Here is a 19,604-nt window from a genome sequence, read left to right as displayed (position 1 = left end):
TCACCCTGTCACTTTCTAAAGCTCCTTTTTCCAGTCGGTTTCATAGAGAGGTGGACTCTATATAATGGCAAAAATGGACAAAGATCAAGAATCGGCATAGGAAATCACTATACTTACATACATGCCCATTGACAGTTGTGTAATGTATTACTGCCTTAAGAGAACATTTTTTTAACTAATGGAGAAAGCATAAATGACTAGATGATATCCACATTAACACAAGCGCATCCTAATTCCAGACACACTGTACCCTACCCTGGAACTAAACATTTAACCAAACACTGAAATAGATGTCATAGTACTTAATCCCTAAAACCCAATGGCACACATCATGTTTACTGTATTATCTACTGTGACGGATGGCCAGAAACATTACCTGGCTTGGACACCAGCTGGTTGGAAGGCCCAGGAGAGAGAGCATCCACAAGGCATTACTTTCCCCAAGACGCTAGAGGGCAGCCCCCCTGGGTGGTTGTGGCACCACAGATTCCCATAGGACACACTAGGAGTTGGAGCTTGAAGCAGTCCTGTTGGATTCCGTGGGGGTCGCTAGGGGGAGCTGCAGAGACAGCAAAGCCCTGCTATGTTGGGCTTTCACCTCACCTGGGAGTGATTCTAGGCCTAGCTAACGAACCACCTGGAGCATTCCCAGGTGCAGCATGAAAGAAGCCACCTGCCTTCATTTGGGGCCAGAGTCGTGAGGAAGAGGATGAAGCTCGCTAGAGAGGAGTGGAAGTGCCAAAAGAGAGAAGATGAAAAGAAAGTATTGTGTACTGTGCTTACTGCTGTACTGGGCTGTGTTGCAAAAAGCTCTTCCCTCAGGAATAAACATGTGCTCTACCTGGAACTCATGTCTCTGCCTATCTGTGTCAGGTTGGAGTGGTTCACACCACCATGGTAAACGTTAAGAAATATGTTGACTGCAATTGCAATTTTTTTTTTTTTACTACCACTTGAAAACCACCAGCACTGTATATATGTTATAGAAAAAGTTAAAAACTTACTGAATTAAATGAAAGTTGCACCCCTGTGAGACATATGCTCTGGCCACACTGATCCAAAGTACCAGTTAGAGTCCACACGTGCTCCAGGTTCTTCATTTAAAACACAACCATTCAAAAAAATCAAGTGATCAGTGAGGATCTATAGTACAGCGCTAAATATACCAAACAATGCAACATATAATTCAGTAATCTTACATGCATATTGTGATAACATTTGTTTTTCATACTCACTGTTGCAATTACATACGTGCAGATTCCATTCACTGTGTAGGATCTCCCATCAAAAGTTGTGAAGAAGGAGCCACTTTCAATTTTACAACGAGATGTGCAGTTTTCCTGTACACATTCCCATTTTCCACTTCTGCACAAACTATAAATAAATTTTAGCAGAGAACTGTCATTAAATCATAATGTACTTACTTTGTAATGATTTAATTAATCTTTAAACCACTTATTCATTATTATATTCATTTTGTTTATTTTCTACTTACCATGACTCACATAATGATTCACGGCTTTCTCCGGATTGATAAACAACACCGTTATATTCACAAGGACACTGTTCTATTGGCACACACTGGGCTTGTTCTTCAAGGTCATTAACAATTGTGCCTTAAAAAATAAGTGTCCACAAATTAATGATTCAGCGTGAATGGAATTTGATGTTTACTGGCTAGTAAATAACACTTTATGTTAAGTAAACTTCATAATTTGGTGTATTTATTTATATATTTGCATTACACAGAATAATTAGTCCAACTATAAGGACCCAGGTGACAATGAGCTGTAAAGAATTTAGCATTCCTCAGCCTAAAGAAATGAGCACAATTTTTAGTAAGTGGTCTGTCTAAAGGTGTGTGGAGCAAGTATGGGAAGGGATGCCACATTCTGAATAACTGGATTCCCTGAAGCAGATTCACAGGGGTCCTCAAACTGCTGTATGTATGGCAGGGCATAGTGTCAAAAGTATTCTTAGTTTTTATGCTGCTGAATAAGGTAGCTCAGCTGATTATCTTTTCCCAGAACATTTTCTTTTCTACATTCTGTCGGTCAGTTCATCATTATGTGATAAAGAGAGAAATTTACAAAGAGATTACAGGGGTCCTGATACCCATAAGGTGAGACAAGCTGCCCAATTTCCAGGTAGTGTACAATTTTAAAATGACGGCAGTATACACCAGCACCATATGCAGGTAACATCAGGTTCAGAAGGCAACCCCATAATCTTGCATACATAACAACAAGAATAGCTGTTTCTTAGAACTCTTGTGTGTTTTACTGTTTTGTACTGATGTTTCTGCACTCAATTTATTTGTATCTTTATGTATTTATAAGCTATAAAAAAGTTACAAAAAAAACATAAAACATATCCCATGTGACACGCATTTAGTATTTTTATGTTTATTATGTCAGGATTGTGAGATCCAAATGGGAGTGCATTCTAGTAGTGATTAAATTACTCTGAAGGATAACAAAGCAAGCATGAATATGTGAACTATCTCAGTATCCAGGAGATGTGGCTTAATAACTGCTCCTTCAGACTTGCAGTTTTAGAAAAATGATCAAAAACAGAAAAATATATAATACTATAGCATAGTGTGATACTATTTAACAATGGCAGTAATTATGATTTATGATAGTAATTTCCACGGTGTATAATAAACATGCAAAGTATCCACAAGATAGACAGGGACTCTGTTACAGAAAGTTCAACTGTGTCAAGTAATGTGTTTTTAAAATATTATGGCTTTATTATTATTTCTCTTTGAATGTGAATTTGTTAGTCTCTGTAAATTTCAAAGTGAAATAACAGAACAACTGAGTGTGGCTTCTATCCATTGGCTGTAGTCAGAATTAATGGTTCAGCCATCTAATATCCAGGAAATGCACAAGTTACCCAGTTGATCTTAGCATTACAGAACTGCACTATAAAAAGAAGGTTTGCTGGTAATATCAGAAACAGAATCAGAATTCACTTTATTGACCAGTTAAACTAATGTAATAGGAATTTGTCTTGATAGTATTGGTGCAAAAGGCTTTGATGATGCACTGCAAATTGGTCTTAGTCTGAACAGAGGCAGCACCAAACCAGCCCGTTACAGATGAGGTCACAATGGAGTCAATGATGGCTGTGTAGAATTGGACCAATATTTCTTGTGGGGGATTGAATTTCTTCCACTGACGCAGAAAGAACATTCTCTGATGGGCTTTCTTAATAATGCATTTGATGTTATTGACCCACTTAAGGTGTTGTGACGGCACAGTGCCCAGAAACGTAAATGATTCTATCATCCCAATGTCTGAGCCATTTAAGGCAAGTGATAGGGGAGCAGGTGTCTGTTTCCTGAAATCTATCATCATTTCCTGATTTTTTTGAATGTTAAGGTTCAAATTATTATGACTGCACCACAATGTCAGATTCTTCACCTATTGTCCGTATATGGACTCATCATTGTTTGAAATGAGGCCTATCAGTGTGATGTCATCTACAAATTTAAGAAGTTTGACAGACGAAGCTCCAGAGTTACAGTCATTTGCATAAAGTGAGAACAGTAGTGGGGAAAGCGCACATCCCTGCAGTGCACTGTTTATTAACTGTAAGAAAGTCTTTGATCCAATGGCAAGTTGAATTGGGTGAGTTTCTTATCTTGGAGCTCTGGGATGATTGTATTGAAAGCAGAGCTAAAGTCCACAGACAAGACCCTCACATATGCCCCTGACTTATCAAGGTGTTGGCACATAAAGCTCAGAACTAAATTCACTGCATCATTCACAGACTGGTTTGCTCTGTATGCAGACTGAAATGGGTCCAGGAGGTCTTTTGTAGGTTGAGGTAATTCAGAATAAGGCGTTCAAAGCTCTACATTACCACACAGGTAAAAGCTACTGGTCCGTAGTCATTCAGGCATTTTTGTTTAATAGCATGATGGTGGAGGTCTTGAAGCAGGCAGGAACACTGCACAGATGCAGAGATTGGTTGAAAATGTCTGCAAATACTGTAGACAACAGTGGAATGGGAAATAACAGTACAGTGCCTGAGTGTGGAATGGAAAATAAAGTCTGGGCCTGGAGATTTTTATGATATTTTTGATTAAGCTGCAGACATCTTTTGCAGTGATGACAGGAGGGAGAAACTGAGGAGTGTAGAGCAGTAACACTGAAACCTTCAGGTAGATTTATGTCCTATTGTGTTTCAAAGTGGCAGCAAAAATGATTTAACTGATTGGAATCAGCAGAACCGTTTGTTTGTTTCTCGTAATTAGTGTCCTGTTTAACACCTCTCCAAACTGATGTGCTGTTGTTTGCAGACAATTGTTCCTGTAGCTTAAATGAGAACTTTGTTTTAACACCTTTGATCCCTCTCTCCGAGATATACTTGGCTTCATGTATTCCTCAAGATTGCCACATCTGAAAGCACGCATTTTTGCTCTGACGCAGTTGTCAAAGCCCTAGGGTGAGCCAAGGCTTATCATTTCTAAACTTCACAATTGTTTGTTGGAATGCAAACATCTTCACAAAAAACTAATATATGAAGTTACAGCATCGGGACATTCATTTATATTGGAGTTCGCTGTTTTGAAGGCACTCCAGTCTATACAGGCACAGCAGTCCTTAAGCTCCTCTATTGCCTTGCTGGTCCACTTTTTAACTGTTCTTTTTACTGACTTTACAGTTTTCAGTTTTTGTTTGTAAGCAGGAATTAGGTGAATGATAGAATGGTCAGAATTACCAAGGGGGTCATGGGAGAAGGCATAATAAGCATCCTTAATAGCTGCATAGCAGTGATCTAGAATATGTCTAACTCTGGTAGGGCAATTTATTTACTGCTGATATTTAGGAGAAACCTAGTTAAAACTGACAACATTAAAAACACCCAAATTAATGATTTGTGAGTCCGAGTTATCTTTTTAAATCCCTCTTAGACTAAAATAAACAAATACACAAATAACATTTTTGTCCTTTTTCCTCTTACCATCAGGACATTGACAAGATATTGTTTCTGTTATATCAGAAGGTGACGGGTTGGAGCAAGTTGGGGGTAGTGCAGGGCCTGTTTCTGTAAAAATCATGTCTCCAGGGCAAGAAGGAGTTGCTGCAAGAAAAAAGAAAAATGATAGCACTAAATTAAAACTGTACAATTTAAAAGATTCCAATCAATATTTTATATTAAGCACAAATATATTTAACTGAGGAAAAAAATGAAATAGTTGTATAACAAGATTGAGTTATTTTTGCATTTTACTGACTTGACATTGTATGTTTTTATTCAGATACATTAAGAATATTTCAGTGACTATAATGAAATACAAATATGGTTATAATAATTAAGTTATCTCTTACGGCAGTTGGCTTCTTCTCTCCAGTTCAATGGGATACTCTCATAAAGGGCTGTGAGATGTTCAAGAGGGCACTGACGAACTACTTCTTCAAAGAATGCACACAATGCTGGACATGGAGTTTGGTCAGCACAATTGCAAGAATCTACTGCACACTGATTTTCATAAGCCTCTGCTTGTGGTGCTGGTATGCAGAAGTTAATGAAAAACTCTGAAACAATCATTCTACATGTCTAAAAAAAAAAATGTGAATGATATGAAAAATCAATGTAAGACATAGTGTGTTACTTCACATGTACAAGTTACAAACTATATTTGGAATATAATTTAAAACTTTCTCAGAATAAATCCTCATATACTTTCAAGTTTAACAGCATGCATTGATCATAATATTTGCATTTGTTAATGTGGAATGCAGAAAATCACAAACCTCTTCCCTTTGCCTGTGGATGAAAGACAGCTTACCACTGAATAGGCCTAAACAACTAAGACAACTAAGATATATACATAGAAGCTCTGTAAATAAATAAATGGATAAATAAATAGATATACAACACATAATGGTCTCAAAACACACCTGAATGACTAATGGCACACACATTCACATATATATATGAATATTCCAATCATTCTGTATCCCTGATCACTGATCTGCATTCACAAGAAACCGGACAGCCCCAGTTTTCTCTACACAAAGAGGGCCCATCCTTTACCCCTTCCTGATCTCGACCACTCTTAAATGAAACACAGCCAATAAGGAATAACAGAAATCACTGCATGGCTTTCTGTCAATGATAAATTAATGTTTCATGTAGAGAATAAGCGATCACCCTTGGCAGATACATGTGTGTGGAAGTGATTTCTCTGTGTGATGTGTCTCTTAAAATCAGAAGAAAGAAAAAAAAAATGAGATTGTGATTGAGGTATTTGGTGAATTGGTACATTCAGTTAGTACAGACCAACTAACGATGATTTCTGAATGCTGATCAGTGATCAGGAATACAAAATGATTAGAATATTTCTGCTTCACAAATAACTAATGTTTATTTCTGTATATTATATTGTAAACCACCCCCCCCCCAAAACACAAGCGCCAATAGACACACACAGTAAAAAGTAAGTGATATCTTGCATTAAAGTGAGAAGGAAAAAGTAAAAACCCAGAGTGGTTATTGTCATCCTTTACTTACTTTTCAGAATCCTTTTTGAGTGTAGCATATACAGGAAGAAACTTGTCGCCTTTTATTAACTACCATTTTAATATTTTGCTTTATTCTGTTGTACCGGTTTGGATATATATTTTTGTTCAGATATACAATATATACATCTGGTTGAATATATATACATTGGTTTGAATATATTTATATGTCGGTTCAGTGGGTACTTATTAGTCCTTTCTCATGTTAACACAAGGTGGCTATGCCATGCCTGCGAGTAAAACCATTCTATTCACACCGATGTATATATCTGAACCAACCTGTATATCCAAACAGATGTATCTCAGCTGATGTACAGAATATATCAGAACAGATCTTTGTATCTAAACTGATCCTTTAAAGCCTAACAGACCTCAGCAAACAGTGTACTCCAACTCGTTCTCCCACCACACTTACCACACCCTCCCTTATCATTGTGGCGTGTCTGAAAGTACAGCAGGCGTACTGTCCAGATCTGGGATTAAGATAGCACACAAACTAGCAAATACTTCACAGACTGTCCTTTTCAATGCTTTTTTTTTTGTCTGTTTTTCACTTGCATTATTATCATTCTTTAATTTAATATTATTTATTGTATCATTATGCTGCTGCTGGAGAATGTGAATTTCCCATTGGGATTAATAAAGTATCAATCTATCTATCTAAAAAGCAAAAAGTCAACCACAGAGACAAGAAACGTAGTTTACAGCATTCCATGCAATGCATGCCCAGCGGTATACGTGGGACAAACATCTAAAAGACTTGTGACACGCATCCAGGATCATTGCAATGCTATAAGAAGGAAAGATGCATGGTCGCTGATTTACACACATAAGGTTTCACCGGACACACGTTTAACTGTGAAAGTAAAATTCAGGGCCAGTACTAAGAGTTCCAGAGAGCTGGCTGAATTGTGGCTCTCTACTGAAAACACCATTAACAGACAATTGGACTTGAACCCAGCTTATGCAGGCTTAAACAGAAGAACATCTAAATAATAAAAAAGACTTTATGACCAAACCTTCCAAACCCCACTTTATTAATCCACCCCCCCTTACAACCTCCCACTCCACCTGCTATATACTGCCTTTGATTCCTGTATGTCTAATCATTTTCCTCTGATGAAGACTCTTGTCAGGTTTTGGAAAGCTTAGAAATAAAAAACTAATTTTGTGACTCATTTTCTCCCTTTGTGGATCTCTAGCTACAAAGATTCAACCCGTATCACAGACCTTCTCTTCCATATATATAGTGGCAGACAGCCAGGATCCTTGTCCTGGGGAGAGAGCATATTCGAGACATTACCTCCCCCGGTACACTAGAGGACAACCCCCCTGGCTTGCAGCGGGGCCATGGGTTTGGAGCATGGAAGATTAACCCTACTGGGGCCTGTGGCACCTGCCAAGAGGCGCCTGGATGATTGCTGAGCCATTGGTTGTAGCACTTCCATCACGCCCGGAAGAGCTGCCAGAAGAAGGTCATGGAGCACCTGGAGCACTTCCAGGTGCCCTATAAAAGGGGCCACCTCAATCCATTCAGGGAGCCGCAGTTGGGTGGAAGAGGATTAAGCTTGCTAGGAAGAGGGGAGGCACACGTGCAAGTAGGAGGACGTTGTATGGATTAAGCAAAGATAATTCCATGCCAGGCCAGGGGGTGGTGGGGTGCACTAAATCTTCTGTTACCTCTACAGACCAGCCATGGGAAAACCTGTTTGATTCAGAGCTGATGATGTCGCTTCTGGCACTCAGCATGATGTCACTTCCAGTTCCGGCACCCAGAAGAATATCACTTCCGGCGCACAGACTGACATCGGAAGAACATCACTTCTGGTTCCCTTACATCACTTCCAGTCTGATTCCTTAAAGCCGCCATCTTTGCAAACCCTCGGCAGTTCTGTTTTGGGCTCAGTATTGTGAACATCTCTGTGCTATTCAAACCCATTTTGCAGCCAGGAATATTATAAGGGAGGCTGCCCCAAACCTTTTTAAGTGTGTGGAATCTGTTCATTTCCACAATAATATATATATATATATATATATATATATATATACATACATACATACATACATACATACATACACTGCTGAAAAAAATTTAATGGAACACTTAAATCAAACATCAGCTCTCAATAAACAAAATATTGAAGTGGAAAATCTTTACTGAGTAATACTGTGTAATTCGTTGAGAAAAAATGACGTAACAACAGTCAAGGGCTGGATTCAACATCACACTGAAAGTAAAAGTCAAAAATTGAAATCACAGGCCGATCCAACTTGCATGAATTTCTGCACGACAACTTATAATGTGACTCAGTAGTGTGTATGGCCCTCAAGTGCCTGTTATCTTTCCCAACAATGTCTGGGCATTCTCCTGATGAGACGGTGGATAGTGAACTGAGGGATCTCTTCCTGGACCTGAATCAGGGCATTATTGAGCATGGGAGCATAGGTCCCACTAGAGGACATCAGGCCCTAAGGCCACCCTCATGAAGTCTGTTTCTGACAGTTTGATCAGAAACATGCACACTAGTAGCCAACTGGAGGTTATTTTGTAGGACTCTGGCAGTGCTCCTCCTGTTCCACCTCACACAAAGGACCAGATACCTCTGCTGATGGGTTGATGCCCTTCTACGGCCCTGCCCAGCTCTCCTCATGTAATGACCCAACTCCTGGTATCTCCTCCATGCTCTTGAGACTGTGCTTAACCAAAGCTTAACCAATGTATTGAAACCAATGTATCTGAACTGATATATATTATACATATATGAACCAATTTATGTATTTACATGCCAAACCTTTTACCTGAACAGTGCTACGAGAGGGAGTGCAGTGGAGTGTGTACACCTGATGAGCCCAGAATGAGGGCAAAACACGTGTCGTGTACTCTTTGGATTTATTTGACAGTAAACTATTTCAACCATATATATATATATATCTATATATATATATATATATATATATATATATATATATATATATATATATAATTTTATTTTGTTATTTTGGTAGTGATTATAGGTTTTTGTGATTCTACAGTCACTAGTATGCTGCCAATGTATTGTCACATTCACCTTGTCATTTAACTGACACTATGTAGTTTTTCCAACATACTTGAACACTCCTAACTCACAACCTTTTTTAATACACTAAGTGTTACCGCTGTCATTGCTGCTCCAGACCAGTGATTAAGCTGTAAAATGTTATAGTATAATATCGGCTCTAGAGACCTGACCTTCTCTCTCTCTCTCTCTCTCTTCCTTTCTTTTCTAGTACACGAAGCAGAAGCAGACAATGGCTGACAGTGAGATGGAGTGCGTTGTCGAAGAACTCCAGGCCCTCAGTAACCAGATCCAGAAACTCCTGTCCAGATGGAGGAAATGAGGGAACTGAAGGTTCGTCTTCATCTGAGATTGTCACAGCAAATCACATCTCAGTAACCTCAAGTCCACACTGTGCCTCTCACTTTCAAGGCCAAGCATTGTACAAGATCTAAACATTTTATTGCCCTAAACAGAAATCTTTTGTTTCTTGTTTTCCCATTGCTCATGTTCAAGAGGTTATGAGAAGAGTGGCGATAGTTTGAGAGATTCAGAAAACAGGGCAGTGGGATCCATCGCAATATACGCCAGGGTAAACAATATGAGATATCGACAGTCGGAGATTCTTAAGGCGGACTTCATGGCACTTGCTAATGCCACGAAGGAGTGGAACCCGGCTGCAAGAATCTTCATCCCGGGTCCCTTACCTCTTATTAGAAGTTTGAATGAGTACTACAGTCATCTGCTGGCATTAAACATCTGGCTGAAAGGCTTCTGCGAGGGACAAAACATCGGGTTCATGGACAAATGGGACCTCTTCTGGGAGATGCTGCGTCTCTTCAAGCAGGATGGTCTGCACCCTAATAGATTTGGCGCCCAGGTCCTCTCTGAAAACATCTTTACGGTAATTTGTCTCTACTGACTATGTACTTTTAATCCTAATTCCTTTTATAATTTCTTGCTAGGACATGATAATTCTGTAACGAAATCTTCCTCAAAAGTACACTGCATCAATACTCTAATAACTAACCTCAATTCATGTAAAAAATCTAGAGAGTGCGGCATAAATGCAAATAATTTAATTGCCATTTCACCTCTAGATGAGCACTTTAATAAAACTATAACAACAGACTATAGATTAAATAAAAAATATGGACAAAGCGGTGCAAATACGAATAATTTAATTACCATCTCAAACACCCATAATGCTCCTATAATTCAGTGGTCTTCCAAGACCTTAAATATAGCCTTATTAAATGTTAGAGCATTAACGAACAATACATTTTTCATTTATTGTATTAAGTGAAATGTGGCTTAGCTGTGATGGTGCCGCTGTTTTAATCAAATCTGCACCTCCAAATTACAGCTTTACTAATGCGGATTGCCAAGGTAAGAAAGGCGGCAGTTTAGCAAATATTTACTCGAGCCAGTTAAAGTGTAAAGATGTTGGTTTTGGTACATTCAAGTCCTTTGAATATCTTGCCATTGTTATTCAAGGAGTTTCTCAGTTTCTAGTATTATCCATGTATAGACCTCCTAAATACAATATGTCTTTATTTGAGGAATTCTCAGACTTAGTGTCAATTATAATTACGAACTATGACACGTTCCTAATAGTTGGTGACTTTAATTTTCATATCTATAATCAATGTGACTTGAAAGCAAAATAATTCATTAACCACCTTCACTCTTTTGACTTGAGCCAGCACATTAATCAGCCAACACACAAAGCAGGACACATGTTTGGTTTAGTGATTACTAAAGGATTCAAAGTTGATGTGAGGCAGATCGTTGGTATTGGTCTATCAGACCATTTTCTCTTACTATTTAATATAGAAATAATGATAGAAAAAATTAATGAGAAGCGTATTGTTATAAAACGCTTCCTTGATTCATCTGCAGCTTCAAAGTTTACAAACATTTTAAGCAACCAGTTCATTTGTAGTGCTTACTACAATAGTAAGAATAATGTAAATAGTAAGGTGGAAAATTTAACTACTAAAGTGAGAGCTGACATAGTCGCTCATGAAAAGACAGTTAAAAAATCCTCCAGCGCTGTTACACCATGGTAGAGCCAAAGAGTGTCTGATCTAAAGAAAATATGCTGGAGAGCTGAGCAAAAATGGAGGAAAACTAAACTGATTATCCACTATGAGATATTGAAGGCTACTGTAAAATAATAGAATACAACAACATAGTTTGTCTCAAGAGGCAGTGCTATTTCTCTAAAATTATAAACAACAATGCTAGTAATCCAAGAGTTTTATCTTCTACAATTGATCATCTACTAAACTCAGGTCACTCAATGGAATGCCTCCAAAAAACTTCCAGTGAAATGTGTGAGGCTTTTACTATATTTTTTAATCACAAAATTAATGATATTAGAAATAATATATTACATCTCCCCAATATCCTTTTAAACCCCGGTACTCCATAATAAACAAATTAAATTCTTTTACCAGGATAGATTTGCCTGATTTATATAAAATAATTTCTCAACTGAGACCCTCCACCTGCGTCCTTGATCCAATACCAAAAAGTTTTTTCAGAAAAGTATCTGATGTGCTAACTGAGAGTGTTCTTGACATAGTAAACACATCATTAGACACGGGGGGTTTTCCAGACTGCCTTAAGACTGCTATTGTTAAACCCCTGCTCAAGAAAAATAATCTTGACTCCTCTGCTTCTGAAAATTTAAGACCTATTTCTAACCTGCCTTTCTTAAGTAAAATCCTAGAAAAGGCAGTCATTATGCAGCTAAATGATCACCTGAATAAACATTCTGTTCTTGACACGTTTCAGTCAGGTTTTAGAACAAGTCATAATACAGAAACTGCGCTAGTTAAAGTAGTAAACGACTTGTGAGTAAATGTAGACAGAGGCCGTTTATCTGTTCTCATCCTCTTAGATCTGAGTGCCGCATTTGATACCATTGATCACAATATTCTTAGAAATCACCTTAGTCAGTGGGTGGGCCTCTCTGGCAATGTCTTAAATTGGTTTCAGTCTTACTTAACAGGTAGAAATTTGTTAGTTATGGTAATTTTATTTCGAAGACACCTGATATTCTATATGGTGTTCCACAAGGATCTGTCTTGGGTCCACTGCTCTATCTACATGCTTCCATTAGGTCAGATTATCTCATGGCAAAGCGTGAGCTACCACAGCCATGCTGATGACATGCAACTGTACTTATCAATAGCACCTGATGACCCCGACTCTGGTGATTCATTGACACAATGTCTTACTTGTGTTTCTGAATGGATGAGTAGTAATTTTCTCAAACTAAATAAGGAGAAAACAGAATTCTTAGTGATTGGCAAAAATGGATATAGTGAGGGGATTACAAATAAACTTGATCCATTAGGCTTGAAAGTTAAGACAGTTGTAAAGAATTTAGGGGTAATTATTGACTCTGACCTAAATTTTAAATCACATATTAATCAGATTACTAAATCAGAATTTTTTCACTAAAGTTAGATCCCTTATAAATTTTCAAGATGCTGAAAAATTAGTTCACACTTTTGTTTTTAGACGACTATATTACTGTAACGCACTCCTCTCAGGACTACCAAAAAAAGACATCAGCCGATAGCAACTAGTGCAGAATGCAGCTGCTAGAATCTTAACTAGGAAAAGAAACTCCGAACACATCACCCCAGTTTTGATGTCACTACACTGGATATCTTTGCCATCTAGAATTGACTTTAAAATACTGCTTATGGTTTACAAAGCCTTAAATAATCTCGCTCCATCCTATATCTCGGAATGCCTTTCACCTTACATTCCAAATCGTAACCTTAGGTCTTCAAATGAGTGTCTGCTTTAAGTGGCACCTAAAATCTGGAATAGTTTACCGATAGAAATTCACCAGGCTAATACAGTGCAGCACTTTAAAAAAACTGCTAAATACTCGTTATTTTAACATGGCTTTCTCATAGCTTCATTTTGGTTTATTCTGTATATGCATTTAATTTTCATTTTTTTTAATGGTTCCGAAATCTGTACTAACCCCAACTTTCTCTGCTCTTCTTTTTCATGTTTTTTGCGGTGGCAATTTGCTCCACCACCATCCCATCAAAGCACGGTGCAGTCCCTACATTGATGGATTGAAGGCAGGATGTCCACATGACTGTCATCATCTAATTCTTTCATGTGAAGCCTGTAAACCATGAGGACTGATTGAGGTTATTTATGTTAGGTAGTTAGGTAGCCCAGTTGGGGCTGGGCGGTCTTGTGGCCTCGGAACCCCTGCAGATTTTGTTTTTTCAATTCTCCAGCCCTCTGTTTTTTTTTGTTTGTTTTTTCTGTCCTCCCTGCCTATTGGACCTTACTTTATTCTTAGTATTGCCTAATTTTATTTTTATATTTTTCTTTTTTCATCCTGTAAAGCACTGTGAGCTGCATGTTTTGTATGAAAATGTGCTATATAAATAAATGTTGTTGTTGAGCTACTTGTCTTGCAAGTGATCCTAAATTGTTTGTTCATCCATATTTCCTCACAAAGTAACACACATATCAAAGTCTATTCATTACGGCAGGCAAAAGACCAAAAAGAAAAATTATTCATACAATTAGAGCATGTTTACTAGTTTAATCTCACCATTTCAGTTTGACAGCTGGATGGTTCAGGTTCGTTTGAAGTAACACAGTAGCTTTCACTGGGAAGTTTACTCTGCTGAAGTAATTCTGCAACATTATGATCTACAAGAAAAAATGTAACAAAACAAGAATGCTTTGTTTCTAAATACACAGTCTGAAATGAATGCTGCAATTCTGATGAATTCAAACATTTCCTTTCCATGGTCTGAGTGCCTACTATGATTATAGAGTATAAATGACTAACAAAGTGTAAAAATATATTTACCATCTTCATTGTAATTTCCACACAATCCTGTTGTTTTGCCACGATAATCCTTACGAAGCTGCACCTAAATAAAAATATGAAACAAGATGAGTAAACACTTCTCTTTTGCACTATGCATTTCATGCTTGTGTACTTCATTATTCCATACAGGAATTTCATTCAAATAAATCCCATTGCTAGGTACTATTGTATAATGAATAAAATTTTGCATTATGATAGAGCAACTATTGTTTATAATTGTATACTTAATCACTCTGAAACATGAAGCTTTAGATAATCCATCCATTATCAAACTTGTTTAATGTCTATTTCAACAGTTTTGAGTACAAAGCTGGAACCAACCCTTGAGAAATAGCCGGTCCATAGCAGGACACATCCACATTCACTTTTCTACTTAGAGCTGTCATTTAGCCTAAGCTGGATGTTCCTGAAATGTATGAGAACCTCTTGACAAAAACTTCATTCTGACATGGAGAGAACATGCAAACAGATTTTAATAAGAACATTTTTTAAGCGATAATGAATATATTGTCACTACCAAAATATATAAAAATTAATGTATAAACTTTTAAATAGCTCATTTTTCTGAAGACCAATTATTTTAGCATAGCATACTCCTGGCAGAGCTGATAGAAGTTATTGATATTGCTTTTTAATTAACTATATTAATTTATTGGCAACTACTAAGTCTTAGTTCTGTTCTTTTACTTGCCTGTGTTTTGGTGGCACTAGGTCAGCCTTGGACTGGCTACAAATGATGGACCTATTTTCAGCCATCTTCATATATATATATATATATATATATATATATATATATATATATATATATATATATATATATATATATATATATATATATGCTACCTGTGTACACCATGCTGTAAAAAGCCTGGGCTCTCCTAGAAACCATGGATTTTGGCACTTCAATCAATCAATTGCATCGGTTGTGTATTAGTGGCTAAGCAAATTTCTCTTTTCTCTGTGCTTTCATTTTGGCGACGGAGTCGCTTTCTTTAAACTTCATGCTGTAGCCTCGCACTTCCGGGCTGAACAGACAGACACACACACTTCCACTCTTAGACGTTTATATATAAGATATATATACTGTATGTGTATATATATATATATATATATATATATATATATATATATATATATATATATATATATATATATATATATATAAAAGATGACAGCATGGTAACACAATAGGTAGTATTTGCCTGTGGTGACCTCACAGATCTAGCACCTTCGGTTCAAATCTCATGGCCACTGTTGTCTGAGTGGAGTTTATGTGTTGTCTCTCTGTTATGGGTTTTTCTCTGGGTGCATTGGTTTTCCTTCCAAATCTCCAAAGATGTATAGTTTTAAGTTAACTGCAGATTCCAGACCGGTCTAGTGTGACTGTGGGTATGTGCATGAACTGCCCTGTCATGGACTGGCACCCCATTCAGGTGTTGTAAGGATAGGATGTGCCCTCTAAGATCCTGAACTGGATTAGCAGGGTTTGAGAATTATATTTTTATACACAATTGTACAGTTTTATACACGGTATATTGCATAATGTCCAATTGCATTGCATCCTGGACTCTTCAATATACATGATAAAAATATATTAAAACTGAAAACTGAAACCCTTAGCAAGCAGTTATTTAATTGTATTTAAAATTATTCATCCATCCTGCTTCGTCATTTCAAAAACATAAGGGAGCAATGGATGTCCCAGTAGCACTTAGTACAAAATACAACTCAGACAATTCAAACTCACACAGTCATTCTATTAGGGGGTTAGACAGAAAAACAAAGTATCTTGAGGATAGACATATAGAAAATGGGAGACTATGCAAGCTCCACAATCTGATTTGAATATAATACTTGCTAGTCATGGCATTGGTGGGTGGTGACATGTTGAATGTTGGTTAGATAGATAGATTAATAAAGTATCTATCTATCTATCTATCTATCTATCTATCTATCTAACCAACATTCAACATGTCACCACCCACCAATGCCATGATTAGCAAAGGCATGCAAATGAGAATTTTACTGTTCTATATACATGCAACAGAATATTTCGATTTGAACTTGGATGTTTAAAGCTGTGAGGCAGTAACACTAGCTGTGTTGATTATAAGCTACAAAATTCAACATCTCCGGTCATGGTAATCTTCTTAAACATGTAAAAGTTTGGACTCAGTGATGAGCTTAATGAGACAATAACATTATAAATACCCAAACAATGTAGTTTTTGATAAAAGTTTAAAAGTAAAATTGTTTAGCATATTTATCATGTGTCATAACCAAGTAAAAATCGTAATTCTCTAAATGAGTGGCTTTCAAGTTCAGTTCTGGGTCCGCTTTGGCGGAATGCTTTTGGTCCAACCAATGCCTTCTTTTAATTGGACCCCTAACCAAACCTGTTTGATTTTATGTAAATTAGACAATAAAAGGAATTAAAAGTAAAAATAACTCATTAATTGTGAAAGTGGTTGGGACAAATGTTTGCAGCCAAACTATTACTATCTCAAACTATCTGTTACTTTTACTTTATTTTCTCTCATACATTTGCCCCAAGGAAAGAGGTCAGCAAGGGAGCCAACAAAACTGTGAACTCTTTACAAAACAAAGTCTACATTGCACACTTCCAGACCAGGAGTGACAGATTTTTTATTTAAACACCAAAAAATCATTCTTTTAGTCAATATTTTGGACTTTCTACCAAGATCATTGAGCAACTTTAGACTGTTCCCTTCGATCTTGGAGTCACTTCTGGGTAAATGCTGGCCTCTTTTTAAAGTCACTTTGAATAGAAGCAAAAAAAATGTAATTGGAATATGGAAGAAAATTAATCTAGGACTAGGCATCACCATAAAAATGCAGAAGATATCATACTACATCTCTTTATTGCAGCTATTCAGCTAGAGTCATCTGGCTTTTGTACAAATGGCCAGGCACGTATGATTGCTCAATGACTGTTAACATGGTAAACCTTCTATGCTTCCCACTGTACTTCTCTCTTAAGTGTGCCCCGCAAGCCAACACAGACACTCCGATGTCACATCTATTTTTGAATGAACTGCCCAAACACACATCTAGATGTTGTTCTTCTCTTGCCAATCAAAACAGGCTTCCCTATTTTGCCCTTTCTCATTTTGCTTACTGGGTTATTGCTTTGGTCTTTGAATTTAGATCCACATTTTGGGTTGGGTAACTTATGACAAAGAGCTTAATGGCGGCTTACCCAGACTTTATCTGTTATGCTTCCTTGAGTTTCCCAAAACACTGAGAGAAATCCTCTCCTACTTTGCAGTCTGGTGAAAATACCATACTTATGAATATGGATGGTCTTTTGATCATAAGGAAGAGAAATGCTGCAAAATAAAATATACTGTATATTAAAAGATGTATTGTAAAATGATGCAAAATAGATAATCACAATAAAAAGTTGTTTGTTGTATAAAGACAGCAAGCAAAATATAGCATACTAGTCATTTAGCCCGTTACAATAACGGGCGCTAGAACAGTAGTGCATAAACATTAGTAGGAACAGTCTATATTAAATGGCAAGGGACTTTGACCTCATTCTTTTTGTTGGTCGTATTTTTCTTTCTTTCAGCCTTTCTTTTGTTGATGTTTACTTGCTGAGCTGACCGTTCTTCGTGGGCTGCCGCCGTGTATTGTGTGTCTTTAATTTTCTGTGACAGTAATACTGTCTTATACGTCAGCTGGCTTGAACGTCCGTAATATACCTTTGATTTTCTCTGGCGGTAATACAGGCGTGCCTTTAATCTCCTGTAACAGTAATACTGACTTGTATGTGGCTGTAATATGAGTCACTGTATTGTGTACCTTTAATTTCCTCTCGAAGTAATACTGGTTTGTATTTCCGTAAAACGCTTGTAACTTTCTCTGACAGTAATATCGCGCATAGCACCGTGCCTCGCGCATGCGCACTTCACTAAAAGACACACACACACGGACACCTGGACGCACACAGGGATTTTATTAAAGAGGATTAAATAAATATAAACTCATCAATGCTTTGTAATGATAAAAGGTAATGTAATTATCTGGAAAAAAAATAAATCTCTACACCCATATAAAAATGCAAAAATGCAATAAGTGACATATGCTGTTAGGTGTTTAGGAGGTCTGCCTAATAATAAGTAAATATGCATTATAAATTTTGGAAAAATTGGACTTCATTATCTTCACTTCAAATGCTCATTTGTAGCTGGGCACGTTCCGTTTTCGTTCATGAAAGTGTTTTCCAGAAATTACTTATTTAACAATATCTTATTAAAAATACATATGTTTGGAATGTTGTGAGCATATGACTGGATGACTTCACATTGAGATTATACGACATGGATGTTTTGATATTGTTTGTTGTTGTCCAGCATTGCTCACCATTAACTTATATTGCATCAGAAACTTTTTTTTTATCTCCATTCTGCAGGATACAATTACATAATTTTTTTCTCACCCATCCGTACAAACAATGGGGTAAGTAACATATAACAAATATTTTCAGGTGTAGTATTCCTTTAAGGTGATATTAATTATATGTCTTCGAAAAGGTCTGACTATTCTTCTTTGCAAATATAAAAACAACATAATAAGACATGTTAATAGAAATGTAAAAATTCCTGAAGGATAAAAACATTTTAAGAGGTAGCCACATCTCTGAACTGGTATTACACAACTTAATGCAAAAAATAAATAAAAATGCAACATGTACCAAATACCATGTATTTTGGTACTAAGATGGTAAAATTACAGCTTATGTTTTCACGGCATGTACTTTCCTTTAGTAATCGAATCCAGACAGCTGAATGTGTGTTTATGTGTTTTGAACCCAACTCTGCCAAATGCTGTACAGATTCCTCATTTACGCAGGGGACAATCACAGACCATGTTTTGTTCTGAACGTTTTCCCCTAGGGAATTTTATTTAGTAATCACACATGCACTTTATCGGAGAAGTGCCCCAATAAGGCATTTGTGGGAATTCGCACAGGGAGGCAAAGTTGACCCCCACAGTTGGTTTAGTCAGTGAAGTTTTGATTGTACAAATTGTTTTCCCTCTGAGCAATTTATTTATTGACCAAAACTCCACTTATTCATATACTTGTTCTGGGTACTCATGCTAGTAAATGATAAA

The 19,604-nt window shown here is 37.0% G+C and overlaps 1 protein-coding gene across 50 annotated transcripts in view; it reads right to left on the bottom strand.

Moving 5' to 3' along the window:
* Window positions 1-19,604, bottom strand: part of LOC114659757 (mucin-2-like) — a 144,384-nt gene that overhangs the window by 112,871 nt on the left and 11,909 nt on the right. For all 50 annotated transcript variants that reach the window (XM_051934965.1, XM_051934999.1, XM_051935023.1 and 47 more), the window contains exons 7-14: window positions 17,683-17,812; window positions 14,442-14,505; window positions 14,178-14,278; window positions 5,346-5,574; window positions 4,978-5,097; window positions 1,496-1,616; window positions 1,236-1,374; window positions 1,005-1,094 (exon numbers count right to left, since the gene is read on the bottom strand). In XM_051934965.1, the coding sequence (XP_051790925.1) occupies window positions 1,005-1,094; window positions 1,236-1,374; window positions 1,496-1,616; window positions 4,978-5,097; window positions 5,346-5,574; window positions 14,178-14,278; window positions 14,442-14,505; window positions 17,683-17,812 (994 nt within the window). The remainder of the gene's footprint in view (window positions 1-1,004; window positions 1,095-1,235; window positions 1,375-1,495; window positions 1,617-4,977; window positions 5,098-5,345; window positions 5,575-14,177; window positions 14,279-14,441; window positions 14,506-17,682; window positions 17,813-19,604) is intronic.

Source organism: Erpetoichthys calabaricus, chromosome 1 (genome assembly GCF_900747795.2).
Source record: "Erpetoichthys calabaricus chromosome 1, fErpCal1.3, whole genome shotgun sequence".
NCBI classification, from domain to species: domain Eukaryota; kingdom Metazoa; phylum Chordata; class Cladistia; order Polypteriformes; family Polypteridae; genus Erpetoichthys; species Erpetoichthys calabaricus.
Note: the sequence above shows the minus strand (reverse complement) of the source record. Positions and strands in the feature narration are given on the sequence as shown.